This window comes from Canis lupus, chromosome 7 (genome assembly GCF_003254725.2).
Source record: "Canis lupus dingo isolate Sandy chromosome 7, ASM325472v2, whole genome shotgun sequence".
NCBI classification, from domain to species: Eukaryota; Metazoa; Chordata; class Mammalia; order Carnivora; family Canidae; genus Canis; species Canis lupus.
In genome coordinates, this window is record NC_064249.1 from 1,209,213 (window position 1) to 1,234,524 (window position 25,312).

Consider the following 25,312-nt stretch of genomic DNA (forward strand, 5'->3'; position numbering starts at 1 on the left):
ACCGCGCTGGCATGAAGTCTCACCGTCGTCCGTGGGGTCTCGGAAGGATCCTGACCGAATCATCCCCTTGGGTCTCTCGGCCAGGGACAGGGTGCTCCCCATTTGGGAGCCGCTGTACAGCTCGAAGGCCGCCTCGTGGGTGGGGATGCTGTTGGAGCGGGTGATTCTTGGCGTGGTGGCCGCAGTGGGACTCACTGGAAGGACAGAGGGGAAGGGGACAGGAGAGGGAGGGGGAGGGCAGGAGAAGAGGCAGGGTCATCAGCTCTCTGGGTCCCTTGGGGAACGGAGCACCAGGAGCACCAGGAGCACGGGAGCAAATGGTGAGGGGGTGGGAGAGGGAGGGGCGGGAGGAGGCGGTGGGAGTGTGCAGGCAGCTGGTGGAGGAGTGGGGTCTCTCCCGGGGAGGTCGAGCCCTAGTGGAGAAGGACCCTGCTGTCGGGAGTAAAGGTGGAACAGCGTTTCCTATTTTAAAGACTTTCCCTCAGCCCTGCCTGCCCGGGGACTGTCGCTTTTGAAGGCTGGGGGCCTGGCAGCTTTCCCGCGACTGTCCCATCACTTGAATGTGCCGATGAAATGGGATGTTGTGGCTCCGTAAAATACAACTGGCAGCCCGGGAGTACTAAGAGTTCAGACCAAGACTGGATCGATCTGAACGATGACAAGGAGGCAGCTAGAGAAGGGGGCCGGATGACGGGCGGGCTCGGCGGCACCGGAGGGGGCAGGGACCCTCCCCGCAAGCAGTGTCCTTCTCGGCCACTGGTCGGTGCTGACGCGGCAAGAAACCTATCCCTCCCTGGCCGGCGGGCCCCTGGCCGGAAGGTCGGACGGACGGACGGAGCAGGCCAGGGTGCCAGGTGAGGCTCCTGGAATCCGCCTGGAAGCTGGGCTCTGCGGGATCCCTGCGGGCCTGAAGCACCTGCTGTCCCTGCCCCTCACTGGGGCGACAGCCTTCCAGGTCTGCACCCACATGCAGCTCCCCGGCCTATCGTTGTGCCTCCACACAGGCGGGTGGATGTTAGTCCCTCCGTGGGGACCGTGCACAAGAGGACCGTACACCTCCCTCGGCCCCTGCGAGGACGTGAGGCGGTCCTGGTGGAGCCCAGCCCCGCATCCTGCAGCATCCGTGCATTTCCTGTCGTCTGGCCCTCGGTGCAGACGGAGAACATGCTAGCCCCATCCTCCACCTGGCGGCCCTCCCGCCACCGGATGACCTTTCCTGAAGAATCACTCCCTGCCCTTCTCTAGGCAAAATGAGCCCAGTTTCTCCTCGAATCCTCCCCATCTGCCCCCCAGTCTGTTACGGGTCTTTGTCGGCCCTTACTGCTCTCCTTTCCTCGGCTGGATGAGGAGGTGGATCTAGAAAGACAACAGCAAACCGCCAGCCTGTCCCCAGCTCGGCCCTGCAGGGGCCCCCACAGCCTGTTCGCGGCGCCTGCTTCCCCCACGCAGGGCTGGGTCGCTCCCGTGCGGGGCTACAAGGCTCCTGTCCCTGCCTCGGAGTCCGCAGTCTCCTCGGGCTTCCCTGGTCCGCCTTTCTGTCCCCTCGGGCTTCAGGAAGGGGGTGGCCCGGCCGCGTCTTCAGAGGTGCTGCCCCCGGGGCGGCGATGGCCCAGGCTCTGCGGGCTCTGGAGGCAGATCCCCTGGCTTACGTCAGCAGCTGTTCCCTCCTTCCCGTCCCCCAGCCCAGCAGCTCAGTATTGCTGCCCCGGGCCTGGCGGCTCCTTTCTGGCAACCACTGCCTGTCCCTGTCCCTGTCCCTGCTCGAGTCTGGTCCTCCGGGCCTTGGTTTATGGCTTTCCTGCGCCCTCATTCAGACTCCCCGAGGCTACGAGGACCCTACAACGTGGGCCCGGGGAGCGGCCTTTCGGTTTAGGATCATCCTGGAGCACTCTGCCCCCAGTCTGATTTTGGACGGGTAAACGGAGTCATCATGGAAGCGAGCCGGTGTGGCGGGGGTCGAATGGAGATGGAGCGTAGAGTCCAGCTGCCTGGCCTCATGCAGCAGGGTGAGCCCCCCTGCAGCCCGTGCCGCAGCGAGCGACCCAGAACACTGACCTATGTTGGTGAGCTGGCCCTTTGCGCTCAAGGACATGGAGAGAGCCGGGGGCGACGGCAGCTCCGACTGGTCGTCGGACTCGGGCAGCCCGCCGATGGTGTGCGAGTGTCGCCTCTCCTTGGTGTCCTCCTGGGACTGCAGCTGGTACCTGCAGGGCACGGGAGACCTCAGTCTGGGTCACTGCCAGGTGGAACCACAGCTCAGGCCGGTGGGGAGCTTCGGAGGCAGGATGAGGAAGAGGAGGGGAGGACAAAACAGCCCAAGAGGGGGCGAGGGACGTTCCGCCTGGACACCTTCCCCCCCGGGCCACCAAGAGGGTCCCGAAGGACCAGCAAGTAGCGCATGGGATGTCCTGAGGTGGGGACTGAAATGAGGGAGGGAGCATCTGAGAGCCTCCACCCCGAAGCTCCAGGTAGAGAGCTCTGCGGCCCCACGTGTGGGCTCCTTCCCCTAACCGGGGACATCAGTGCCGCAGGGCTGGCAGAGGACTGGGGTGCCCTGCTCGTGCCCATCTGTGTGACTCCACAGGCGGCCTGTTCTCCCTCTGACTGTGACGGAGAGGGACACACAGGATGCTTAGGACTGGGATGGCACAGGCTGTGGGACGGGGCGGGGTAGGATTCCCACGCACCAACGTGTTTCTTCCCTGTCCCCAAAAAGGAACGCTGGCTCTGAAGTGGACTCCCGCATCCTATAAGCTTGGGGAGGGTGCCTGGGGGTCTAGGCACGTAACGCAGCCAAAAGGGGCACTGAATTCATGCCTGGGGCCCAGGACAGACCAGGAGTCCCGGGGAAGGACAGACGCATTTTAGGGTTACCTGAGCCCTTTCTTGGGAAGAGTGTTCCGATCCCGTGGAGTGCTGTGCAGGAATAAAAAGAGAGAGCGAGAGAGACAAGGATGTGAGTCCATCTTAGAAACCAGACATGGGGACCCTAAGCTTTGCGGGACGCAGTGCGTAACACAAGACACCAAACCGTGAGCCCCTTGGTCTCTACAAACAATATAGGGAGAGAGCTGCGGCTGCCTCTGGGCTTACAGCTTGAGAGGTTCACTGGAGGGGCTCAATGTTCTCTGATTGGGGATCAGGACGTGCTCGGCTGTGTGCAGGGTCGTATGGAGGTGAGGTATCGTGGAAAGCTGTCTGCCTAACGAGCAGAAGCTCTGGATGAAGGTCAGACTCATCACGACGAGGACCCGGACCGTCACCTAGGACCGTGCTCCGCGCCCCCAGTGTCATCACGTGATGACAATCACAACTTAACAAACACATGGACTTAAAATCCCTACTTGTCTCCCAGAGCTGTCGTAAGGCAAGTGAAATTACTTAATGGGTGTGAGAAAACGTTCAAGGTCCCAAGCGCCAGTGCAACCCGGGGCGTGTTAGTGGTGGCGAGAGGAGCCAGAGGCCCAGGGACAGAGCCAGGCGCCGCTGTGTGTCTGTGCACCCACCTGTCCAGCTGTCCGGTTCTGGGGCTTCCGCTCCAGGTCAGCTCTTCCGCCTCTTCCTCTGGGGGTGCAGCAGTGGGGGCGGGTGGGGCAGGGACCGGAGTACTGCTGGGGAAGGCACTGGGCAGGCTCATTGGCATCTGGAGGGACTCCATGCTCCTGTGCAGGCCTGAGAGTTTGGGGTACATGCGGGTCTCTTTGGGGACACTGAAACCACTCATTAGCTCCAGGCCCTGGGAGAAGCTGGCTGAGTTAATATTGAGAATGGGTGCGGGGCTAGGGGTGAAGCAAGAAGGGAGAGGGCTCCCGCTTGCGGAGCTCGGAGGATGCAGGTCTGGGACCTTGGAGGCGTGGGCGTCAGTCGATGACGGCAGATCCAGACTGTTGGAGTTGACCTTGTCTAGGTTGGCCAGCGAGGGCGGCTTGACGAAGCTCTTAGCCGTGGCCCTGAGGGGAGTGGACATCGAGTATTTAGAATCACGGAGTCCCAGAAGCGAGAGGCAGGTGGGACCTCAGAGGACACCCCGTCTAGGTCCCCCGGGTCTGGCTACTTAAGCACAGAGGCACATCCCGCGCCTTGTAGAATGTGCTGGAAGGCAACCTGCCATCAGGTTGGGGTCCCTTCAAGTCCTGATGAGGGGGCGGCACAGGCAGGCGGGTTTACGTACAGACAGATACACCCGCGTGTCAGCAAACACGGCAAAAACGTAGGACAGAGCTGAAGACAGGTGAAGGGTGGCCCGGGAAGGGGAGAGGGAGGGGAGCTGTGACAGAGGGAGGAGGCCCGGCACCCCGGGGGCGGGGGGGGATGGAAGAGGCACCAGCGGCGGCCCCGTCTAGCTAGGCCTGTGGACCGCCTGGTGTGCGGGAGCGGGGACAGGCGGGAAGGGGCTGCCCCGTCTGGTACCTGAGAGGGGTCGGTGGCAGCTCCGCCAGCTTGGGGGCCGGAGGGTGGCTGGGCTGGTTCTTGGGGGTGCTCTCGGGGGAGCCAATGCTCTTCAGGGAGATGCTGTCTGCATCCAAGGCCACCGCCTTGGCTTTGGCCTTCTCCTTCTCCCGGTCTGTCTGGTTGACGGGGGCTGGAGCGGGGCGGCCGCCGGCCACCTTGGAAGGCTCCTTGAGTCTGGAGGGCGCGAGGCCCCCCTGCTTGGTGCTGAGGAGGCTGGGGTCGATGCTGCTGCTGACAGGCCGCGGCCCGCCCCGCCCTCCGGTCACGCTCATGGCGCTGGACTTGGCGGGCCGCGGCAGGCTGCGGTACTGGATGTTGGAACGGGCGCCGGGCGCCAGGAACCCGGGCTCGGCGCCGTTGGACACATCGAGGCTCGTCTTGCGGCCGTTCACGGGCTTGACGGGGATGCCCGAGGACTTCTGGATCTTGCTGAGCGTGGCCGATCCCCCGGTCTGCATGACGGTGGCCGTACCTGTGGCCGGAGGAGGCTTCTTGTAGCCGAAAGAGCCCGAGGTGGAGGGGCGAGCGATGCCCGACGGGGGCTTCTTAGCGTCGCTCAGGCGGTCCCGGCCGGCGTCGGAGGACGAGCGCTGGAGCCCGGTGGTCTTCACGGCAAGTTTACCCTTGTCCGTGGCTTTGCCCTCAGGTTTGCCTGCAAGAGGGCAGGAAATGAGCTAAGAGTAGCCCAGGCTGGCCAATGTCTTGGCAGCGTCCCGGCACATCCTTCCCTTTCCCTCCGCAGGACAACCAATGCGCTCTGGGGCCTTGAGGCCTGCACGCGGGTGAGCAGGTCCTAGGGAGGCTGATGAGACCCCGTGCCGGAGGAAGGACACCCCGGGAGCAGTGGCCTTGGGGTTTTGTTTTACTTTTCGTTATTTTCTCTTTTCAGGGTAGGATATTCCATTTCGGTTAAAATGGCAGAGGGTATTAAGCAAGTTATGAAGGTTATTAAGAAAGAAGAGCATCGAACAACTGGTCAGGGAAGGAAAAACAGGAGGGGACGCCACAGGGTCTGGCCGTACCAGCTGGTAAGTAGAGGCTGGAGGGAAATGCTGATGGAGGTAGGAAGCTGCCCAAGGGGCCAACTTTGGGAGCAATACAATTCTGATTTCTTATTTTCTTGAGACCCCACCCCCCACCCCCGGGATGTCAAGCAAGTACCTTGTGGAGACAAGTGCACCAGCCAGATGTCTGAGGAGGTGTCTGGAGGCAGCTCAAATGAGTCTCTGAAGGTAACCCACTCCCTCCTCTACCTCTGATGATGCGATTTTGGCTCCGCCACTTGAGCCCTCTGCATTTTTACTTCTACAGTTGTGAAGCGGCAGTGGTAATTCCCATCTCCCAACTCCCAGGACCGTGGTGAAGACCAGGTCGTACGCCTTAAAGGGCCCGGTAAATGTCTGCCATCATCCCGTGGGTGCAGGACCAATACGGGGAACAACCCAAGAAACAGGTCCTCGCCCTCGTCCCTTCCTCTTTGCCAGGCTCACCTGCGACTTTGAGGGCGCTCTGGGCTGTGTGAGTGATGGGGGACGTGACAGCCACTGGTGGGGTCTTGCCCTTCTTCAGGGAACCGGGGTGTCCCAGGCTGACAGGCTTTTTCAGCTCTCCGACCTTGGATGAATCATCGCAGCTTTCGGGCCGCTCTCTCCGCCACTTGGAGGTCCCGGGTTCCATCTTTAGGCTACCACTGTCGTACTCCAGTTTTTTGGGGGCCTTCTCCTCTGATTCACTAAACCAGCTCAGCCCGCTTTCCGCCAGGGAGCGTTTCTCTGAGTCTGTGCGGAGCTGAAGACAAGAAGAGAACAACACAGAGTGAGAGGCTCGCTTGGGGATGGAAAATGGGAGGCAGAGGGGACTTCTTTCGGTTGCTGGGTGGCCCTTCCCAAGTATTAAGTCAACCCAGGGTTTCTACCTATACCTCTAGGGACCAGAGAAAAGGACACCCCAGGTATCCCAGGGCCTTTCCTTCACTGGTTGGAACAGCTCTTAGGCGTATCACTCCAAGTCGGCAGGGGTGCTAAATCCTGGGGCTCCTACAACAACAGCTGATGTCTCAGGTGACTGCCTGGCAGCCTCAGGTTTCTTCGGGCCAGCTCCGAAAGGACCTGGCCAAAGGCGCACGGGAACTGGTCCCACGGAGCGGTGCACACCTGCCTGCCCTGCGGTTCACCCTGAGGCGTCTGTAAACTCACGTACCACTATTGTAGAGTTCCTGCGAGAGGCGGTGGGAGTCGTCGGGAGGGAGTTGAGGGAGGAGCTGGCATTGAACTCTTCTGAGCTGAGGTTGTCCGAAGCATCACTGAGCCCACTGCTGATGGAGCTGCTTTCATCCCAGCTGTAGGACAGGAGATAAAGGTTAGCAGTTGACACAGAAGCCAAGACGAGAAAGACGATTTTCCTACGGGTGGGAGAATGGCTGTATTCCACTACAGAGACTGGCCAAGAGCAGAAAGCTTGAAGGTTAGTCCCGGGTTTGCCAGCAACTTGAAGTATAATTTGGTGGTGTTCTTTTATGAAAGGAAGAGACTCCGTCTTTATCTGGCGAAGGAAAATGTTACATCTCCTTAATAGAAAGGGAAATTGTAAAGACAAGGGAATTCTTGGGACGGATCTAATGATACAATTCCTCTCCCTATCAACGGCCTCCATCCTTAGAATTACTATAGCTTTGTTAATTTCTGGATGCGTTCTCCAGATATTTTCCCCTCTCTTTTCCAAATTTTTCCATACCTGGAGAGGGCCAGAAAAAGACCGATCTTTTCTGGGAGCCCCTGGGCCTATCGTTTCTCATTGCTCCCCTGCTTATCTGGTTCCCCGATGCTGGGATCAGGCCTTGCTTCTACACGGCACGTGCCGCTTTGCTGATAAATGAGCCACACTTAAGGTGGCTGGGCCAAGCGGAAGCACCAAATTTGTGCTGAATGGTTTCCTTTCTCCGCCGATTGCTTGGGATGCCGGATTTGTGGTATCTGGGAGACAGTGTCATTGAACATCTGTAGCTGTAGGTCTTTCTATAAAGAACCCTCGTCCGTACACTAAGTGAAATTAATACAGCCTCCACGTCTTTGGAGCTTGGACTCTACAGCATTCCACTGGCTGTTCATCTTCGCGTTTAACAACTTGTGCAGTTAGAAAGTTAATTCTTACCATCTGAACTAAGTAGCCTCCTCTGCCACTAATACCACCTTCCTTTTGTCCTCGCCTTCTTTGCTACTCTCAAGTTTCTTCTTCATATTATTTGCTGAGTTCAAAATCTGTCTCCTAAAACCTTTCTCTAAAGGTCCTATGTTCCAAACCATCCGCCGTTTCTGTTACTTCCTTCTGGATCCTAAAGAAGTCCTTCAGATTTCACTCAAGTTTCAGAGCCCAAGACTCAACATGGACTTCAGGTAGACCGCAACACGAGCATCTCTTTGTGCCTGTAGGAATCTCTAAACCCTTGCATCAGTGTTCACAAGTTTATCGGCTTTGCATGTGTGAAGGATTAAGAGGCTGAAGATGTTTTTTGTGAATTAGCTGGTATCTGGAAAATGTTCCCTTTTTGATTTATTTTGAGTTCCAGATCATGGAACAAGAGTCAGGCATACAAGCCATCTAAGTTCTTGGCCCAGATTTCAGCTGGCCTCCCTCTAATTTATTTGCTGGGAATAGGAAAGTGGGTGGTTTGGACACTTGGCTCGGTTGCTCTGGAGTGATTAATCCAAATACATTGAGAAAGAGCAAAGAAAGCTTGGGGATTAGAATGCACAACAGAGTGATTTCAATTTTATTACTAAGAAATAACAGCCCTTATTAAAACAAGCAACCTCTTTTTTCCTCTACCCGTGACCTATATTAATCCCATATTTGTCTTAGGCTAAGATATCAACAGCCCCCATTTTGCAGAGAAAGAATACTGAGGAGGAAAGATCAATTCTGGCTTTATGATCCTATCAGCTCCTCTGGGTCAAGATAAGATCTCTGGCAAGCAAACAAACAAACTATTCACAACATGTTCTCTTGGGTCAAAGACAGAGGAAGCCTGTAGCACTGAACCTTCCATCTGAGATTAATTATTGGTAAGGAAGGTCTTGGAGTGGAGAAAAGTCTTATGGAAGGGCTGCTGCCGTCCACCAGGCTAAAAGAAACCTTTCCTTTGCCCTACATTTACAGAAAACCTAAAGTAAAATAAAGAAGGGAGTGCAGCTTCTCAGAATGGGTTTCAGTCCTCCCTGCCCAAAAGGCATTTCTCCCAACTCACAGACTCTGCCTAAAGTGAGAAAGCTATCAGCCTAAAATTCTTGGGCAAGATTGGCTAGAGGATTTAAAGGTTTCCTAGGAAAATTCCTTTTGCAGATTCTGGACAAAAGAAAAATTCTGTTGTCATTACCGAAGGGTTAAGCACGTCCATTGGAGATGCTCCACTTGAAGGGAGTATATTTTCCTTTTTTAAGACAAATGTTAGAAAAGTAGTGGATGCTATAGTCAAGACTCCAACATTATATGAAATCATAAAGGGATAAAGGGAAAACATCCCCTTTCTGCCCTCCCACTTTTACTTAAAGAAAAAAAAAAAGATTTTATTTATTTACTTGAGAGAGACAGACAGAGAACAAGTAAGAGGAGGGGCAGAGGGAGAGAGAAAGAGGCTCAGCGGGGAGTCCGCTCAGGGCTCCATCCATCCCAAGACCTTGAGATCAGGACCTACCTAAGCGCAAGGAAGATGCCTCACTGAGTCACCCAGGTGCCCCCTACTTTTACTTTTAAGAGTCACCACCGTTAGCAGCTTCTCGTGCTTCCTTCGGGAATATCCCTGTGCTTCTGTGTTCTAGCTGTTTGCTCGCTGGGGCTGCTGCATAGCTGACATTACGGGACCACACCTCATCATCCTGGGTCTCTTTACCAGACTCTTAACTTAGAACCTCAGTCTTCTTTGTTGGTTCTCTTTCTTGTTTTAGTGAAGTACCTCTTCTGGCAGCTTTCTGAAAAACAGGATGCTTGGGAAGCAAACTTGATACGTAAGATCTGACACACTATAAAATGTCTTTATCCTGTTTTTACATGTGAAATTTTGGCTAGCCATGGAATTCTAAACTTAAAGCAATCTCTCAGAATTTAAAGGCCTCGCTCCATGGTCTGGCCTCTATCGTTGCCATTCTGTTTCCTTGTCCTTAATACGTGACCTGTTTCTCTCTCTCTGGAAAGTTTTAGCATCTTCCCTGGTGTTCTAAAATGTCATTAATGGCATGCCCTGGTGTGGGCTGATGTTTATCCGTTGAGCTGGATACCTTCCTGGGCCCTTTTAATCTAGAAATTTTCATGCATTATTTCTTTGATGACTTTCTCCTCTCCATTTTTCCATTCTCTCTTGTACAATGTTTATTATTCAGATGATAGATTTTGAGGCTGATACTCTTATTGTCTTTCTTATTGTCCAGCACTATAGATATTTATTTTTTAACCCCACATTTTGGGCAGCGGCCTCAATTTTATCTTCAGTTGCCTCCATTAAAATGTTCATTTCTGCTATCATATTTAAAATTTTAAGGGTATTTTAAAAATACTATATTGTTTTTTTCTCTCAAGGGTGCAATCTCCTCTCTTAATAACTCTCAAAGATATTCATTCACTCATTTATTCAGAGGGCCAGGTTTACAATCTCTCTGTACAGTTTCTCATTCCAAGGAGCTTTTCTCTGTTTGTATTGGTGAGACTTGCAGGTTATAGACCCTTCTGATTTGTCGGATGATCCTTTGATCCTTGGCTGTTTGTGTATAGGTAAGACTGGAACACCCGTTCTAGGTTGTTTAGAAGCTTTCTGTACATTGGCAGGACTGGTCAATTATGGTTTCAGTATAGGGAGGAAGTGATTGGACTTACTCATTTAAGTCTTTTCTCTTGGGCTGGTCAGTTCCTAAGAGAGGAGTCTCCCAAACTCCTAACTGAAGCAGAAGCGCAGTTGCCTTCCGGGAAGTAGCAAAGGAGAGGATCTCAAAGTTTAAGTGTTTTTTATATACATGTTAAACCAATCCTCCTGTTTTTAGTTTCAGCTCTTCACCCACTAAGAGTACCTGATGTCACCAATTACCAAGCTTTTTGAGGGCTCTGGGGTGCAAACAGGGTTGCTGTGTAGCTCCTGCTACTGGATTCAGATTCAGCTTTAAGTCAGATAAATCAGTTCACACTTGCCATTCTGATTTCCAGCTTCTGCAAACTTGGTGGCTATTATCTCTTCCTTCTCCCATTCTTTGTCCTTGTGGTGTTAAGACCTAAGGAAAAAAGACCCTGCCCCCCCTCTTAAAAATTATTTATTTATTTATTTATTTGAGAGAGAGAGTAAGAGCACCAGTGGGGTTGGAGGGGACAGGTAGAGGGAGAAACAGAGGACGTGAGGCTTGATCCCAGGACCCTGAGATCATGACCAGAGCTGAAGTCGGATGCTTAACCAACTGAGCCACCCAGGCGCCCCAATCCCACCCCTCTGTCTTCCCTGCACTGAGAGCAGCTCTCCTGCCACAGGTCGTCATCCCCTGAAAATGGACGCACGTACAACGTGCGTCTCCACCCACCTGTTGCTCAGGAGCACCTCTCAGCTGTTGAGCTGCTCACTGTCTGCAGCGCTGCTAAAACCACCAGAGACACTGACAGATGGCTGTCAGCAGCTTGGCAGCCCCACGTCCCCGACCTCCCTCCTTCCCAGCCGCAGCTTCCGAACCAGCACCATTTCAAGGGCCATTACCCCAGCAGCCACGCTCACTGGGCCTGGGGCTGCCACGGTAGGGGCAGCTGGCTCTGGGGCTGGAACTGGGATTGTGTTTGGGAGCCTCATCACTGGTTACGATAGGAACCCTTTTCTGAAGCAAAAGCTGTTCTCCTACGCCATTCTGGGCTGTGCGCTCTTGGAGGCCACGGGCTCTTTTGCCTGATGGTGGCCTTTCTCGTCCTCTTTGCCGTGTGAAGGAGCCGTCTCTACCTCCCTTAGGTCTTTCTCCCGTATCTTATCTGGCCTGTATGTTCCTTTTCCTATACCTCCCCAGGCAGCCTCGGGAAACTGATTGGCTCAGGGCCTGACAGAAGGAAGACAAATAAATAATGTATTAATAAGAAAAGAAAAAGAAAGGAACCCCAACCCCTTTATTATCATTTTATTCTTGTGAAATATATTAAACGAATGCTACCAGCAACAAAACACCCTTAAACGACACTCAACAGAACTGGCTCTTTTGGATTAGACGTTCTGATGGGTAGACTTTGAGTAGAGTGAGGACAGGAGACATTAACTTTGTGGAGTTCCATCACCAAATGAGGAAGAGCCAGAAGGAACCATCTAGATAATGTTTTGATGAATCAAGACCCTGGGAGAAAAGAGGCTGGATGGACACTGTCCCTCCTGAAACATGACTGCCTGAGGTCTAACAACAGAAAGTCTTTAGGAGAGTTTGCGGACTTTATCAGCTAATGAGCCACACTTACTACAGAGTAACTGCCTGGTCATTCAAGATAACAGGGAGAAAGACAAGCAGCTTAAATATGGCACCAAAACAATAAATAAAGAGGAGGGCAGGGCTCAGAGCTCGGGAGGGCTACTGCATCCGTTTGGCACAAATAATCTCACTGCTCACTCTAAGCTGGGTTTTGCAATCTCCTTTCTATTTCTCTTTAAATTTGTTTCTCACATAGATCTCAGGTGGAGAAGAGAGAGTTGGGCAACAACAAACTAGGTCTAAATTTACTAGAAATGCAGAATGCAGAGAAGTTAATATTAATTTATAATCCAGCCTACTTATAACCACCATCACCAACAGGCAACTGATGTAAAAGAGAAATGTTCTCTCTCTTGTACGTTTATACCATTTACTTTGCACGGGGTAGAAGTGTTCATCCTGGGAAGGGTATTACAGGAATAATGACACTGTACCGTTTTTACTCACCCTCAGAATAGATAAGAAAATAAATCAGAATAAACATATGAGAGATTAAGTCAGGTATAGACAGGATGATGAAAATGACTCTTGTCAAGGGATATTTCTAAAGTACTGGAACAGGCTGTAGCAGTAAATTCAAGATTTTTCGCAGCAGGATATTCATTTTCTCATTTACTGATCACCTCATATCCTTTAATCCTCCCTCCAAATCTCACACTTCTCATTTCCTGTTTCCCCAAAAAGTATCACAGTTATTTTTGCACCTTATCAAAAACTTCAGTATATCTTCAGCTCTTTTTCTTCACTTCCCTCCTCAAGAACTCTGCTGATTGGGCAGCTTGGGTGGCTGAGCAGTTAAGCGTCTGCCTTTAGCCCAGGGCGTGATCTTGGGAGACCTGGGATCCACTCCCACGTCGGGTTCCCTGCATGGAGCCTGCTTCTCCCTCTGCCTGTCTCTCTCTCTCTCTCTCTCTCATGAATAAATAAATAAAATCTTTAAAAAAAAAAAAAAAAGAACTCTGCTGATTGTGTGACCACTTGCCTTTAAATCTACCTTTTTCCCCTCTACATTTCTCCTGCTTTTGCTCTGGTTCAGAGCTAATGTCCTCTCACTCAAACCACTGCAAAAGCCTCTTTATTGACCCCACTGTCTATATATATTTTTTAAAAATTTATTTATTTATTTATGATAGTCACAGAGAGAGAGAGAGAGAGAGAGAGAGAGAGAGAGGCAAAGGCACAGGCAGAGGGAGAAGCAGGCTCCATGCACCGGGAGCCCGACGTAGGATTCGATCCCGGGTCTCCAGGATCGCGCCCTGGGCCAAAGGCAGGCGCCAAACCACTGCACCACCCAGGGATCCCCCCACTGTCTATAAATCCTCCCTCCTTCAAACACACTGAATATGACCGGAAGCTTAATTCACCCAAAAGTGTAGCACTTACCAAGCCTTCATTAGCTCCTTATTGCTGATATAATAAAATCAAAATTCTGAGCGCCTTGTTCAAGATTATCCACCAGCCATCATTAACACAGGGTAGGGATTAAGAGCACAGATGTTGTAGCCAGACTATCTGAATTCAAGTCCTATAAACTCTGCCTAGGGTTCATTTAAGTTTCAATCTGCCAAACATTCATTGACTTCCTAGTATTTACAAGATAGTCTCGGTTGCATGGGCATTTAAAATGAGCTCACAATCCAAGGGTGGAAGAAGATGTATACATGAAATGAATACCATATCTGACGTACAGACAACATACCTAAGAGGATTCAGACAAAAGAGTGATTTAATTTTCCAACAAAACCCAGAAATAGGACTTTGCCATGTTAGGATATAGATTAACATAATGCTCACCTCCTTTTCCCTAGTCCTACCCTGCTCCTAATTCTTAAGTCCTCTAGGATTCCTATTAGGTGACCGGCTGTCTCACCTAATTTCTTTTTTGGAAATACAGGCCTGCATGAAGAGCCAGTCTTATCATCACTGCGCAGTCACCTGTGTACTGCTGAGGATTCTGGAGTCCTGGCAATGTTATAGAGACTTGACAACATTGGTAGGTACCGAAACCCTACCTACTTTCCATGTGTCTCTAGCTCTGCATTTTGAAAGCTTACTTTTCTTCAACACCCAGATCAAACACCAAGTTTTCTGAGATCTTCCCTAATTCTCTTTGTCAGAAGAAATCTCATTCTCTTTTATGTGCACTAGACTGTATTTCCCTGAGGGGTAGGATTGAGTCTCATTCATCTTTGTACCCTTCATACAGTTTTTTGTACATAGTGGGCTTGTACAAACTTGCAGACTTGAACTCCTAACTTCTGTGAAAGTAGGAATGAATAAACTCAGGGAAGGGGTTATGATTTTGGAACTGCTTCTTAAAATTCTCTAAGAATGATTAATAGTTTATTTTTAAGAAATCCTTGTTTCAGAGGGAATTTATAAACAATCTTTTCTTTCTTTCTTTTTTTTTTTAGAACTTCCAGTTCCCTGCTTAAATTCTCCATCTATTCAAGAATATAATCCACCTTTTCTACTACATCCTTAAAAATATTTATAGAGAGTATTTACAATGTTGTCTGTTAATTCCAACATCTGGGTCATCTGTAGGTCTGCTTCTATTGACTATTTTTTCTCTCAGTTATAGTTTCTGCTTCTTCATGAGTCTTCTAACACATGCCAGATATATGTAAACAAAGAATGGCAATACATATAACTAGAAAAGGATGTGCCACTTCCTCTGTCAGGCTGTTAGGACTGAGAGCTGAGTCGGTCTAATCTGTAGCAGAACGAGGTCTGGGCTCTGTTGTCTCTTTGGTTAAAGTCAGTGCACTGCTGGTTTCAAATGTTCTGAGGGTAGCATGAAGATTGTCTCGGTGGGGCTTGGGATCTGACCATAGTGAGACTCCAGGTATCCTTCTCTATGCTCTATAGCCCAGCCCCTGGCTTTTCGGGCTGCTGTGACACTCTCTTTACTCTTGGTGGGCTGCTTCTATACACTCACTGAAGGGCCACTGTGCTTTGAAGGGGTCTTTTTTTCTTTTTTTATCATTCTGCCTTGCTCTCAGATTTCTCTGCAGTGTGTTACTGCTAGGTAACTCAATGAGTGCTCTCTGTACACTGGGTAAGGAGGGGAGTGTCTTTCTTATCTTTCTGCCCTGCCCTCAGTTGTCAACCTGCTGGCACTGTGTGTACTAAGTCCTCATGGAGAGAATGAGGGGTAGGTGGGTACAACATTTGCTCTGGGATTTAGTTTCCTTATACCAACCAACACATAGTCTTCAAAAGTTTTGTATGAAGTTGAGCTACTTTCTGCTTATTCTCACCTATGGTAGGTTTACTCCTGCTGCTGTGCCTCTAGAATGAAAGGGGCCATGCATTTTTCTCTCTCCTAGGAAGGGCTCATTCCTTTCTGGAACTTAGTTCAATTAGAATACTTTGCATTCTTAGACATTTAATTTTTTTGTTTTCTAAGTTATGTTTGTTATTTATCCAGCTTATTCTTGTTATTTGGGTGGGAGTGACCATATTATGACACTATACCATTCTTTTCAATAAATCAGCCTCTTGAGTGCTAACCCTCCATCTAGGGCTATAAGAATGGCAACAGATTACTCTTTCTCTTCTCTTGCCCACTTTCTAGTACCGACACCACAGTATCAGGGATACTCTGGTGCACCCCATTTCCTCTGTAGGATGAAAAGAAGGACTATGAGGAAGCCAGCTCAACTGCACATTGTTCTGTTTGTGTCTGTGAAGACACATGGCAATGCACAGGGCAGGGAACACTCCTCCCCTCTGGGAAAAGCACCAACACTAACGTAGCTCTTGGCTAGGACTGGCCACCCCTCCCAGACTTCTCTTACACAGTTTGCTCCCCATATTTCAGGTCCAGCCATTCCACAGAACTTGAATAGCCAAGGGAGCCTGCAGGCAGCCAGAGGGCCAAGGGTGTGGGCTAGCTAGCGGGAAGGGTGGACTAGCTTGTGACTACACAGGAAAAAATCCTCATTGCTTCTCTAGCACAACACAGTTCTTAAAAGTCAGACTTGAATACTGAATCGTTTCTCCATTTGTCCAGAATATATATGCCTGGTGAGCCAGTAACCACATTTCCCTGGTTATTTACCACTTAATGGATAAGAACTCTGTACATGGAAGCTTACTTTCTCCTCTGAAAGTGACGAAATGTCTACAATACAATAGGCTGGTTATAAGAAATGGAATTTTGGGGTGATTATTTTTACTCCTAGAATTTATGGGATTGGAAGCCTAATGTTATATCCCAAGGAGATACCTAGTACTTCTTGCTTTCCCATCTAGGAAAAGAAGAGCTACGCTTACCATCTAAACTGGAAATGAGCTCCAAGACAGCAGGAAGCTGTTAGACCACATAGTGTACCCAACTTCTGGGAACTAAATCTCCAAACTACTTATAAAAAGAAGCCAGAGTTAGACTTGGGAGGCTTTTCAGTCCCCATCACTGTACTGACAAGAGTGACTGTATTCTATGAAACACACAAACATCAAATGGGGCAGAGGGGGAAAGGTCACGAACAGCCACAACTCTTGATACTCTCTCACTTGTTGGGGTTGATGGACAGCAGCCTGGGTCAGGCAGCGAGATAGGAAACAGTGACTAATGGCAAGACAAAGTATAGATTAGACTTGAGGTCTGATGGCAATCTGACAGCCGAGCTGGGTGGAAGGCTGGCAAATGTGACAACTCTGGCTCTAGGTTCCCTAAGAGCCAGGATGGCTATGGATCAACACAAAAGGGCTATTTTGAGAATATAAGTGCTTTCGATGATGCTGTCATTGAATGGTTCTGTAGCCAAGAGTATTTCATGACATCTGCCCCTGAAACTGAAGTTACTCTTGGTACTTTAAGGAGACAGGGAAAAGTGTACATACAGTTTGTTCTAGGATAAGTCCAAGACAGAATTAAATACATAAAGAAAAGAAAAAAAAGAAAAAAATACATAAAGAGACTCACAATTAATCTGTCCTCCCGGGGAGGTTAACTTGATGGCTAGAAATGGACCAGGCTGAGTTCAAAGAGTATATACTTCTATGAACCAGAATACATTCCTGATACTAGCTCATATTTTTATAAGATTTTTAAAAACAATCTATTTAGCTGAGAGAGAAACACACACACAAAGAGAGAAAGGGGAGAAAGAGAGAGAGAGAGAGAGAGAATACAAGTGTAAGTGAGGGGAAGGGAGGGAGGAAGAAGAGAATCTTAAACAGACTGCCCCACTAAGTGTGAAGTGCAGGATGCGACATGGGGCTCCATCCCACGACTCAGGAGATCATGACCTTCTTGCTCTCATCTTAAAAATCTCCATAACTGGGCAACCCCGGTGGTGCAGCAGTTTAGCGCTGCCTGTAGCCTGGGGTGTGATCTTGGAGACCCGGGATCAAGTCCCACATCAGGCTCCCTGCATGGAGCCTGCTTCTCCCTCTGCCTATGTCTCTCTCTGTGTCTCTATGAATAAATAAAATCTTAAAAAAAAAAATCTCCATAACTTCCTTGGACTTCACCGGCAACCAGGTTAGAGTTTATATACAGATTTCCTTGCTTACAACCTCAAGAATACTCTGACTTCTAGGATGAAATATAATAGCTTAACCCACATGAAAGTGTCAATTTTGTAGTTAAAAATAGTTAAACAGGGATACTTTTATATGGTTCAACATCAAATAGGTTTCTGTTCATGTCTGGCCTCTGCTTCAGCACTTGTCTGCTATGGAAGTGTAGTGGTGGATTCTAAACTCTTAATAATAAGAAAACCTAACCGGAAGAAATGGAGTCATATGACAGAAATGACAACCTGTCCTGACCTAAGGCTTGTTTGGTACATCTGAACAAGGGTTGGTACATCTCCTCAAGTCCCCAAGATATCCCACTCTTCATTTGTCTTTTATACTCTTCAGGTCCCGTCCTGGAGGTGAGCCACTCTGCTCATAGTCAGCTCAGGCTTCCCCAGAGGTCACTCACACAGCCAATGAGATGCGGGCTCCTAATGAGAGAATTAGTCAGTGAGGTTCCATCTATGGTCCCTGCAGCAAGTGGACTTACTTGCTCTCCCTTGTTAACAAGGTAATAATCTTCTAGATCTGTGTAACATGGTAGCCACTAGCCATATGTGGCTACCAAGTACTTGAAATGTGGCTAAGCCCATATTGAGATGTATAGTAAGACTTCAAAGATTTAAGATTTCAAAGATGTACAGTAAGATTCAAAGATTTCAAATCCTTAGTATGAAAAAGATTGTAATACATCTTACTAATAACTTTATATTATACACTAAAATAACATTGTAGATATATTGGGTTAAATAAAACATGTTACTGTAATTGATTTCACCTGTTTTACTTTTTAAAATGTGTCTACTAGAAAATTTTAAATTACATATGTGACTTGCATCATATTTCTATTGGAAAGCGCTGTCCTAAACAGGAAACTTTTGGTCGATGAAATGTCAGCTTTGAGGAGCTGGAGTTCATTAGTTGCTGCAGTGATTACAGCTGATCCATGACCCGGGAAAACTACGGTGTGCAGTTAAACTTCAGCTTATCCTTCTCTTGATGGCACCAAATGGGTAGAATTGTTGGATGCATGAATTGAATTATCAGCCACAATCCTCAGAGAGCCTTCAAGAGGTTAAGGAGGATAAGTGATTTTAAAAAGAAAGAAAGAAAAGATAGTGAAAGATCAGAATGTAATTGGGCAATTTCATGATGTTCGGTTTTGCAAATGAATCAAGGCCATGTAGAGAAACCAACATTCTACTCAAGTGCCGCCAAAGTTCTCAAAGTCAGTAACCTCTCCCGCTCCCCACCCCCATGTGGCCTCAGAGCACTCCAAGAGCAAGGGGGAGTAGTGTCTGCTTCATTACATGTCTGTGGTTTGGCAGAGACCACGGCAAGCTAGCCTGATCTGGCCAACCAAACCAGGCGATGGGAGGAAAGGATGAATTGCACAGAGTGAGAGATTTAAAGGAAGAGGGGGTAGATGGGGGAGCAGCCAATGTAAATTTTTTGAGCTAAGGGATTGCCAAGTCAAGGGCAAAGATCACCTACAAGAAGGGACTCTAAAGAACAAGGTAACCAGAGATTGGTATGAAATTGGAGGATATATACAATTAGGAAAATTTATTTGGTCTCCTTGATATTTTGGCAGTAAGCTCACACTAGGATCCCAGTGCATAAGGAAACTAATGGTTTCAGTGACTTATTAAAGACACTTTCTAAATTCCAGTTTGAATCACAGAACTATCTGACCAATTTTATTCAACTCTCAAATGCTGAGGCCAATTTTGTGAATGACTGTAGGCTGGGGACCCAAAATTCAGATTTAATTCCTATAGATTGGCTTACACGGTACTCTTGGCACCATAGAAAAACCAGGAAATAGTGCAACTTTGGAGGCTATCATTCTAGGGTATCAGCTCCAACATCCAGGGGATGAATTTTTACTCAGATGCAACTCGGAAGTTTGTAATGATTAATACCACAGCGTTTGAAGATATTTCTTGGCAATCAAAGCCAATATAAAAGCCGAGGAAATTAGGCCCCAATGCCCTACTATACCTTGACCATTCTGTAAAATTCAGAAATAACAAATTTCCACTGTTGTCTTTTTCTTTTAAGTCGCTCAGCTCGTAATTTCTACAGTTCTCTGTGGCATCTAGAAAGGGGATGGTGTGAATCAACACACAAGGCTGCTAACCCACTAACCATATGAAATATCACCCTAAGGTGCTGAGAGGGGACTGCTGTTATTTCCGAGGATGCCTGATGTAACAGAGAAGTGAGAAAACTTGTGTCTGCTCGGCCCCATCTCAACTCTTGCTCAAGTTGTAGACACCATCAGCATGTCCCTTTGAGCTCACTCTCCTTTCTACAAGGCCTAAGGTTTTTTAGTGGTGGTAACAGGATCACAGGCCCTGTCCTAGGCATAACTCATTCGGTCAAAATCAAGCCATTTGTTTTTCTGCCCGAATCCATTACAGATGTCATCTCACCAGTGGCAAGAATGCTTTTAGAGAGAACTCGCCTACTAGCATGGAGTCCTTAATTGGTCTGGAGAACCAGAGGCCCGTGCAGTTACATACAAAATTCTGTGCATACGCGCAATTTTCTGGACTTGGATCATACTTTCAGATTCTCAAATGTCGACGGCCTAGAGAAAAATTTTAAAAAATTATCATCTTGCCTCAACGCAAATGCTTCAAGCACGGCCTTCTTGATTCTCACATTTAATCTTTGCTCTAAGGTTAAGAGAGTTTCTTAAGCCTAGACCATTGGTGTAGACCGAGTTGTGTCCCAACCACATATCTTTACACGGAAGCCATACTCCCAATGACTACATTTGGAGATAGAGCCTTTAGGGAGGTAATTAAGGTTAGATGAAGTCATTAGGGTGGAGACCTAATCTGACAGGACTGGGATCCTCATAAGAGCAGGAAGGGACACCAGAGAGCTCCTTCTGTGTATGCGCACAGAGGAAAGGTCATGCAGAGACACTGAGAGAAGACGGTGGTCTACAAACCACCAAGGGAGGTCTGACCAGAAGCCTAACCTGACAGCATCTCAATCTTGTCATTTTCGCCTCGGAACTGTGAGAAAATCAGTTCCTGTTGTTTAAGTCTCCCAGTCTTTGGCATTTTGTGAAAGCAGCCTGGGCAGACTAAGGATAGCCATGAAGTGATGAACGCTAGCTTCTTTTTCTTTACATGTCAACACCCTCAGCAGTAGGCTTCACTGGGCGCTGACCACCTCCATCATCCAGGCTGGTTTCAATTCAGAGATTTATTAACATTAAGCTTTTGATCATAATACCACAGAGGTCATTACAGCTTAAGTAAAAAATACCCAAATCCATCGGCTGGGCTCAGTAGAAGCTACGGACTGAGAAAAATCAAGGAGTCGAGCAAAGTGGAAGGAATTATTGCTTTGACTTGGCAGCAAAATAATCCTGGAGAAACTCCACCTTTTCATGATGAAATCAGGTTCTATGTGCACTGCTCTGATGACTTGATACCCCACTACGCAGCCCTGCAAAGAGCTTGTATAGCACTTTGTGGAACAAAATGGATGTGACTGGATTAGAGGTATCAATATATTTTATTGGGATCTTCATGTGGGAAAGGGTAATTGCAGTGTAGTGGGCAAGAGGCAGAAGCGAGACGAGGGGGGAAGACACAGGGCTGTCTCTGAGCCGTGGTCTTGGTTCAAGCTGTGCCATGTCAGCTGGCAGCGCCAGAGCAGGGGTGGGGGGTGGAGAAAAGAGAAGAAAGTTGAGCTGTTTAACGGGAGTCTCCGTAATTAGGACCAACTGTGGGTGAGGAATGCTGAGTTGGCTGGCCACAATTTGTTTGAGTTTTCTCTAGTTTCAGAGATTTCCCTCTTTGCCTGCCTCCAGCCTTGCCCCTCCTCTACTGTTTTCACAGAGGTAGGAGTGAAAAAACAGGGCGCCTCCCTCTTATTTACAGACACGTCCCCACGAGGACATTTAAATCCTCCACCCAATGAAAGATAACAGAGTATCTCTCTCCAGAAAAGGGCAACCCTCCCAGGGTTTGGGGCCCTTTGGGGCCGGCTCTGGAACCCCAGACACGCGCCTCTATCTCCGCCACTCTTTATGATCAGAGGTTGACCAGTCTGTCTTAGCCTCCAATTCTCCAAGTACAAACAGGTTATAAAGCACCTACGAAGCAAAATGTGTGGAAAGTTGAACATCAGGGAAAATCATTTCGATGCTTAACTAGGGCAAAAAACCCCCTATCTTGACAAAAACTAAAAAGTCACAAAATTAAGATGTTGATGGATAGAAGCGATCTTAAATTAGAGTTTCTGTTTTTATCGGAGAGAGTCTGAAGGAGCCTCTAAGAATAGTCAGTTGGGGACTCTTTGGAACCAACATTTCTTTTTTCTTGTCCAAACCATCAGAGATGTCCCTATCTTAAGGATTTTTGGAAAGGGATGAAAATGATATTTGATTTAAAATTTCATAAGATGCTTCCTGTTTCCTCCCCCGCTTTCTCACCCATATTGTTCCTGAGGCTTCTCTTAGGAGTCTGTCACAATCCCCAAATCCCTGGCCAACTCAAAGGAAATGATACAACAGTGTCTGCATTTCTGCATTTTCTTGAAAGCAGTAAGGAATTAAGAGATAACCGACAATATTCTGAAAAGTTGGAAAGGTTCATGTTAAATGCCTAGAGCAGGGTTTGGCAAGTTTTTCCTATAAAGGACCAGATAGTAAATACTTTAGGCTTTGAGGGCCATATGGTCTCTGTTGCAACTGCTCATCTCTGCCACCGTAGCAGGAAAGCAGCCACGGGCAGTATGTAAACCAACAAATGCAGCTATGTTCCAAAATAACTATTTATGGATGGTGAAATCTGAATTTCACGTAATTTTCATCTGTCACAAAATATTAGTCTTTTGATTCCCCCCCCCCCTCCCAATCACTTGAAAATATGAAAACCATTCTTAGCTTTTTGGGCCAGGCAAAAACAGGCAGTGGACCAGATCCAGCCCAGAAGGCCGAAGTCTGCGGACCTCCAGGCTAGACTGAACTAAAGACGAAAAGGAAAAGAAATAGGAATTCCTCAACTGACAAGTCCTGGCCCAGAAAGCAATTTCGGACTAAGAAGGACCTCCGCTTTTATTCCCTCGTAGCGCCTTTCTGATCTAACCTGCTCAGCTTACACGTCAAAATCAAATTTTTCTTTTCTTTCTTTTTTTTTTTTTTTTTAAAGATTTTGTTTGTTTATTCATGAGAGACCCAGAAAGAGAGGCAGAGACACAGGCAGGGGGAGAAGCAGGCTCCATGCAGGGAGCCCAATGCGGGACTTGATCCCAGGACCCTGGGGTCACGCCCTGAGCCGAAGGCAGATGCTCCACCAATGAGCCACCCAATTTTCCCCAAATCAGATTTTTCTACCAGCAAAATAGTACTAGCTCAATTTTGACTCAGAAAAAAAAAAAGATGGGGGGAATAGGTGGTGAGGGGGCGGCAGGAGAGGAAAATAAAAGGAAAAAGAAGCAACACTAGTGTTGTTTGCACCTGACTGCCAAGCCTCCCCTGGAAGCAGGCCGCCCCTTGGGACGGTGGGATTGGAGCTCATCCGCGGCTTTTAGGACGATGGACGCAGGACCGACAGGAGCAAGAAGCCGTTTGTCGTCAGACACACACATCCCGCTACACAGACGGTTGGAAGGGTCATTTGCCGTCGCGTCCGCGTAGACTTGTCCCGCTGCGGCAGCAGGGCCGCGGCCCGGATGCTAGGGAGCTGCCGCTCCCCTCAGATCTCGCATCACCCCGCTGGCTTTCGGGGGGAATCAAAAGAGAAGAAAAGACAGGAATCGGGCCCTAAACTCGCACCACTGGGGCTGAGGCATCCGTGCAACCCGGAGCACTTTCCGGCAGCTCCAGAAGGTTCAGGCCAGACGGCTGGTGTGAAATGCTGAGTTGGCAATAAACACCTCTGGGCCGTAAGCCTCTCTCTCGGCGGCCTGAGGCTCCCCACCACAAACCCAGGGAGCTGCCAGGCCTTCCCTCTGAACACGTCGCTCCCCCCTTTTTAGACTTCTTTGTATCACGTTCAATCTTCACACTCGATTCCCTGGCCTTCCATTATCACCTTTTCCCCCCTTTTACCCTATTAAATAAAAAGTCCACTTTCTAACTTCTTCCTTAGAGTTCCACAGAAACTGAGATCTTTTTTTTTTTCCTATTCATTGAGCCTCGGTCAAAAATCCTGAATCAAAATCAAGGGCTGACGAGCCACCCAAACTTTCTGCCTGTAGTTACCCTCAAACCGCCCACATTTAACCGGCAAAAGAAAGACGAAACGACGAGGAACGTTAAAAAGGAAAGCCAGCAGAGGAGAAGTGAACACAAATTCCAAATCCTAAAACCTAGAGAGGAAAGTATGGGACCCTAAGTCCTCCCATCCGCCAGCTTACATACTATCCTGAGCTCACATGAGGCAGCGGGACTGAAGTGCGTCTGTAGATCTGGAGGTGGGAGCACCTGAGGATCTATCGCTCGGATACGTGCCAGGTATGGGACAGTACGACACTCAGTAATGCACATAAAGGCTACGTCATCCACCTGCAGGCCTGCCCCACGAGCACCCTGGGCTTGTTTTCCATTTCAAAAGTAATACTGAGAGTCCAACCTGTCACAGAATGCAACACCCCCCCCCCCCCCCAGGAACCCATGCCCCCTCGAGATCCCTAGGGAGAAATTCAGGGGAACAACCGTGGGTGAGGAAGGCTACTCTGATCATCTCAAATGCAGGGTCACATCACTACGTGGCTGTCCCTTCACTAGATTTAAAGGAAGATAAATACCCGAGGCCGGTTGGAGAGTCGCAAATGAGCGGCAAGAGGAAGCTGTTTCCCAAGTTATGGAGATTTTACTGCGGCCTGCTTAGGTCACTTGCAGGCTCAGCCTCTGAGACTTTGGCTAGATCTCTCCATTCCCATGAGGTCTGCAAGTCCTCTTTATGTCCCATCCTCATTTAAATCCCAAACTAAGCGGCTCCTGGGGTGGGGGGCTCAGCGGTTGAGTGCCTGCCTTAGGCTCAGGGTGTGACTCCGGGGTCCCGGGATCCAGTTCTGCTCGGGCTCCCTGCATGGAGCCTGCTTCTCCCTCTGCCTGTGTCTCTGCCTCTCTCTGTGTCTCTCATGAATAAATAAGTAAAATCTTTTTAAAATAAACAAACAAATAAGTAAATAAATCCCAAACTAAAAATAATAACCACATAGGATGTCAGCGGCTGTAGGGGCAGGAGCCCAGGGTGATGATGGTTTTCTCCTTTTACCTGCCCCCCGAGGCCCCACAGGAGCATCAGTGCGTTGCCAGGCAGGCTTATCAGTGTGCTACGGGCACAGCTGTACCCAGGGCCTCAGTCGGCACAGCGGTGTCATCCCTTCCAGAGAAACAGCCACGAGGAGGAAGGGGAACGTGCGGGCTGCTTCACAGCTGACCATCTCTCAGTCTGCGTGCACTCAAAGCGAAGCCTCCTGTGGGCGCCGAGCACCAGGTGCAGCATCTGGGCTGCTTGGCCAACAGCGTGCATCGGCTCAACCGGAGCTGCGCCCTGGACCCACCCAGGCAAGCGTGACTGACCAACGTATACCCTGCGTGGCGGATGGAGCCATGCCCTGTACTTAAGCACAGACTTGCCTGAGGTTTTACTACAGACTCACGGCTTCCTGGGAGACAATGAATTTAGGAACCCGAGGGGACACACAAATGATTCTCAGGGACACGCACAGTCTTTGCATTAGACCCTGCGACTTCAGATGTGGTGAAACCCCAAGGAGGGTCTCCAGTCTGTGGGGTCAGTACAGCTCACTCAGCTGTTGGCTGCCTGTGCATAAGCTTGCAGCAAATCAAAGAGGGTCTCCACTCTTCTACTACCAGATGT

At 49.0% G+C, this 25,312-nt stretch overlaps 2 protein-coding genes across 8 annotated transcripts in view; one reads left to right on the forward strand and one right to left on the reverse strand.

The window, feature by feature from the left end:
- The window catches only part of NAV1 (neuron navigator 1), a 242,873-nt gene that overhangs the window by 33,992 nt on the left and 183,569 nt on the right, over window positions 1–25,312 (reverse strand). For 5 of the 7 annotated variants that reach the window (XM_049112004.1, XM_049112008.1, XM_049112005.1 and 2 more), the window contains 7 exons: window positions 6,652–6,790; window positions 5,943–6,240; window positions 4,411–5,104; window positions 3,507–3,950; window positions 2,875–2,916; window positions 2,056–2,204; window positions 24–194 (listed from right to left, as the gene is read on the reverse strand). In XM_049112004.1, coding sequence (XP_048967961.1) covers window positions 24–194; window positions 2,056–2,204; window positions 2,875–2,916; window positions 3,507–3,950; window positions 4,411–5,104; window positions 5,943–6,240; window positions 6,652–6,790 — 1,937 coding nt within the window. The remainder of the gene's footprint in view (window positions 1–23; window positions 195–2,055; window positions 2,205–2,874; window positions 2,917–3,506; window positions 3,951–4,410; window positions 5,105–5,942; window positions 6,241–6,651; window positions 6,791–25,312) is intronic. The other 2 variants (XM_049112007.1, XM_049112006.1) reach the window with 1 other exon arrangement.
- LOC118355186 (ATP synthase F(0) complex subunit C2, mitochondrial-like) lies at window positions 10,971–11,360 on the forward strand. The gene has a single exon (XM_035718589.1). The coding sequence runs from the start codon at window positions 10,971–10,973 to the stop codon at window positions 11,358–11,360; it is 390 nt and encodes a 129-aa protein (XP_035574482.1).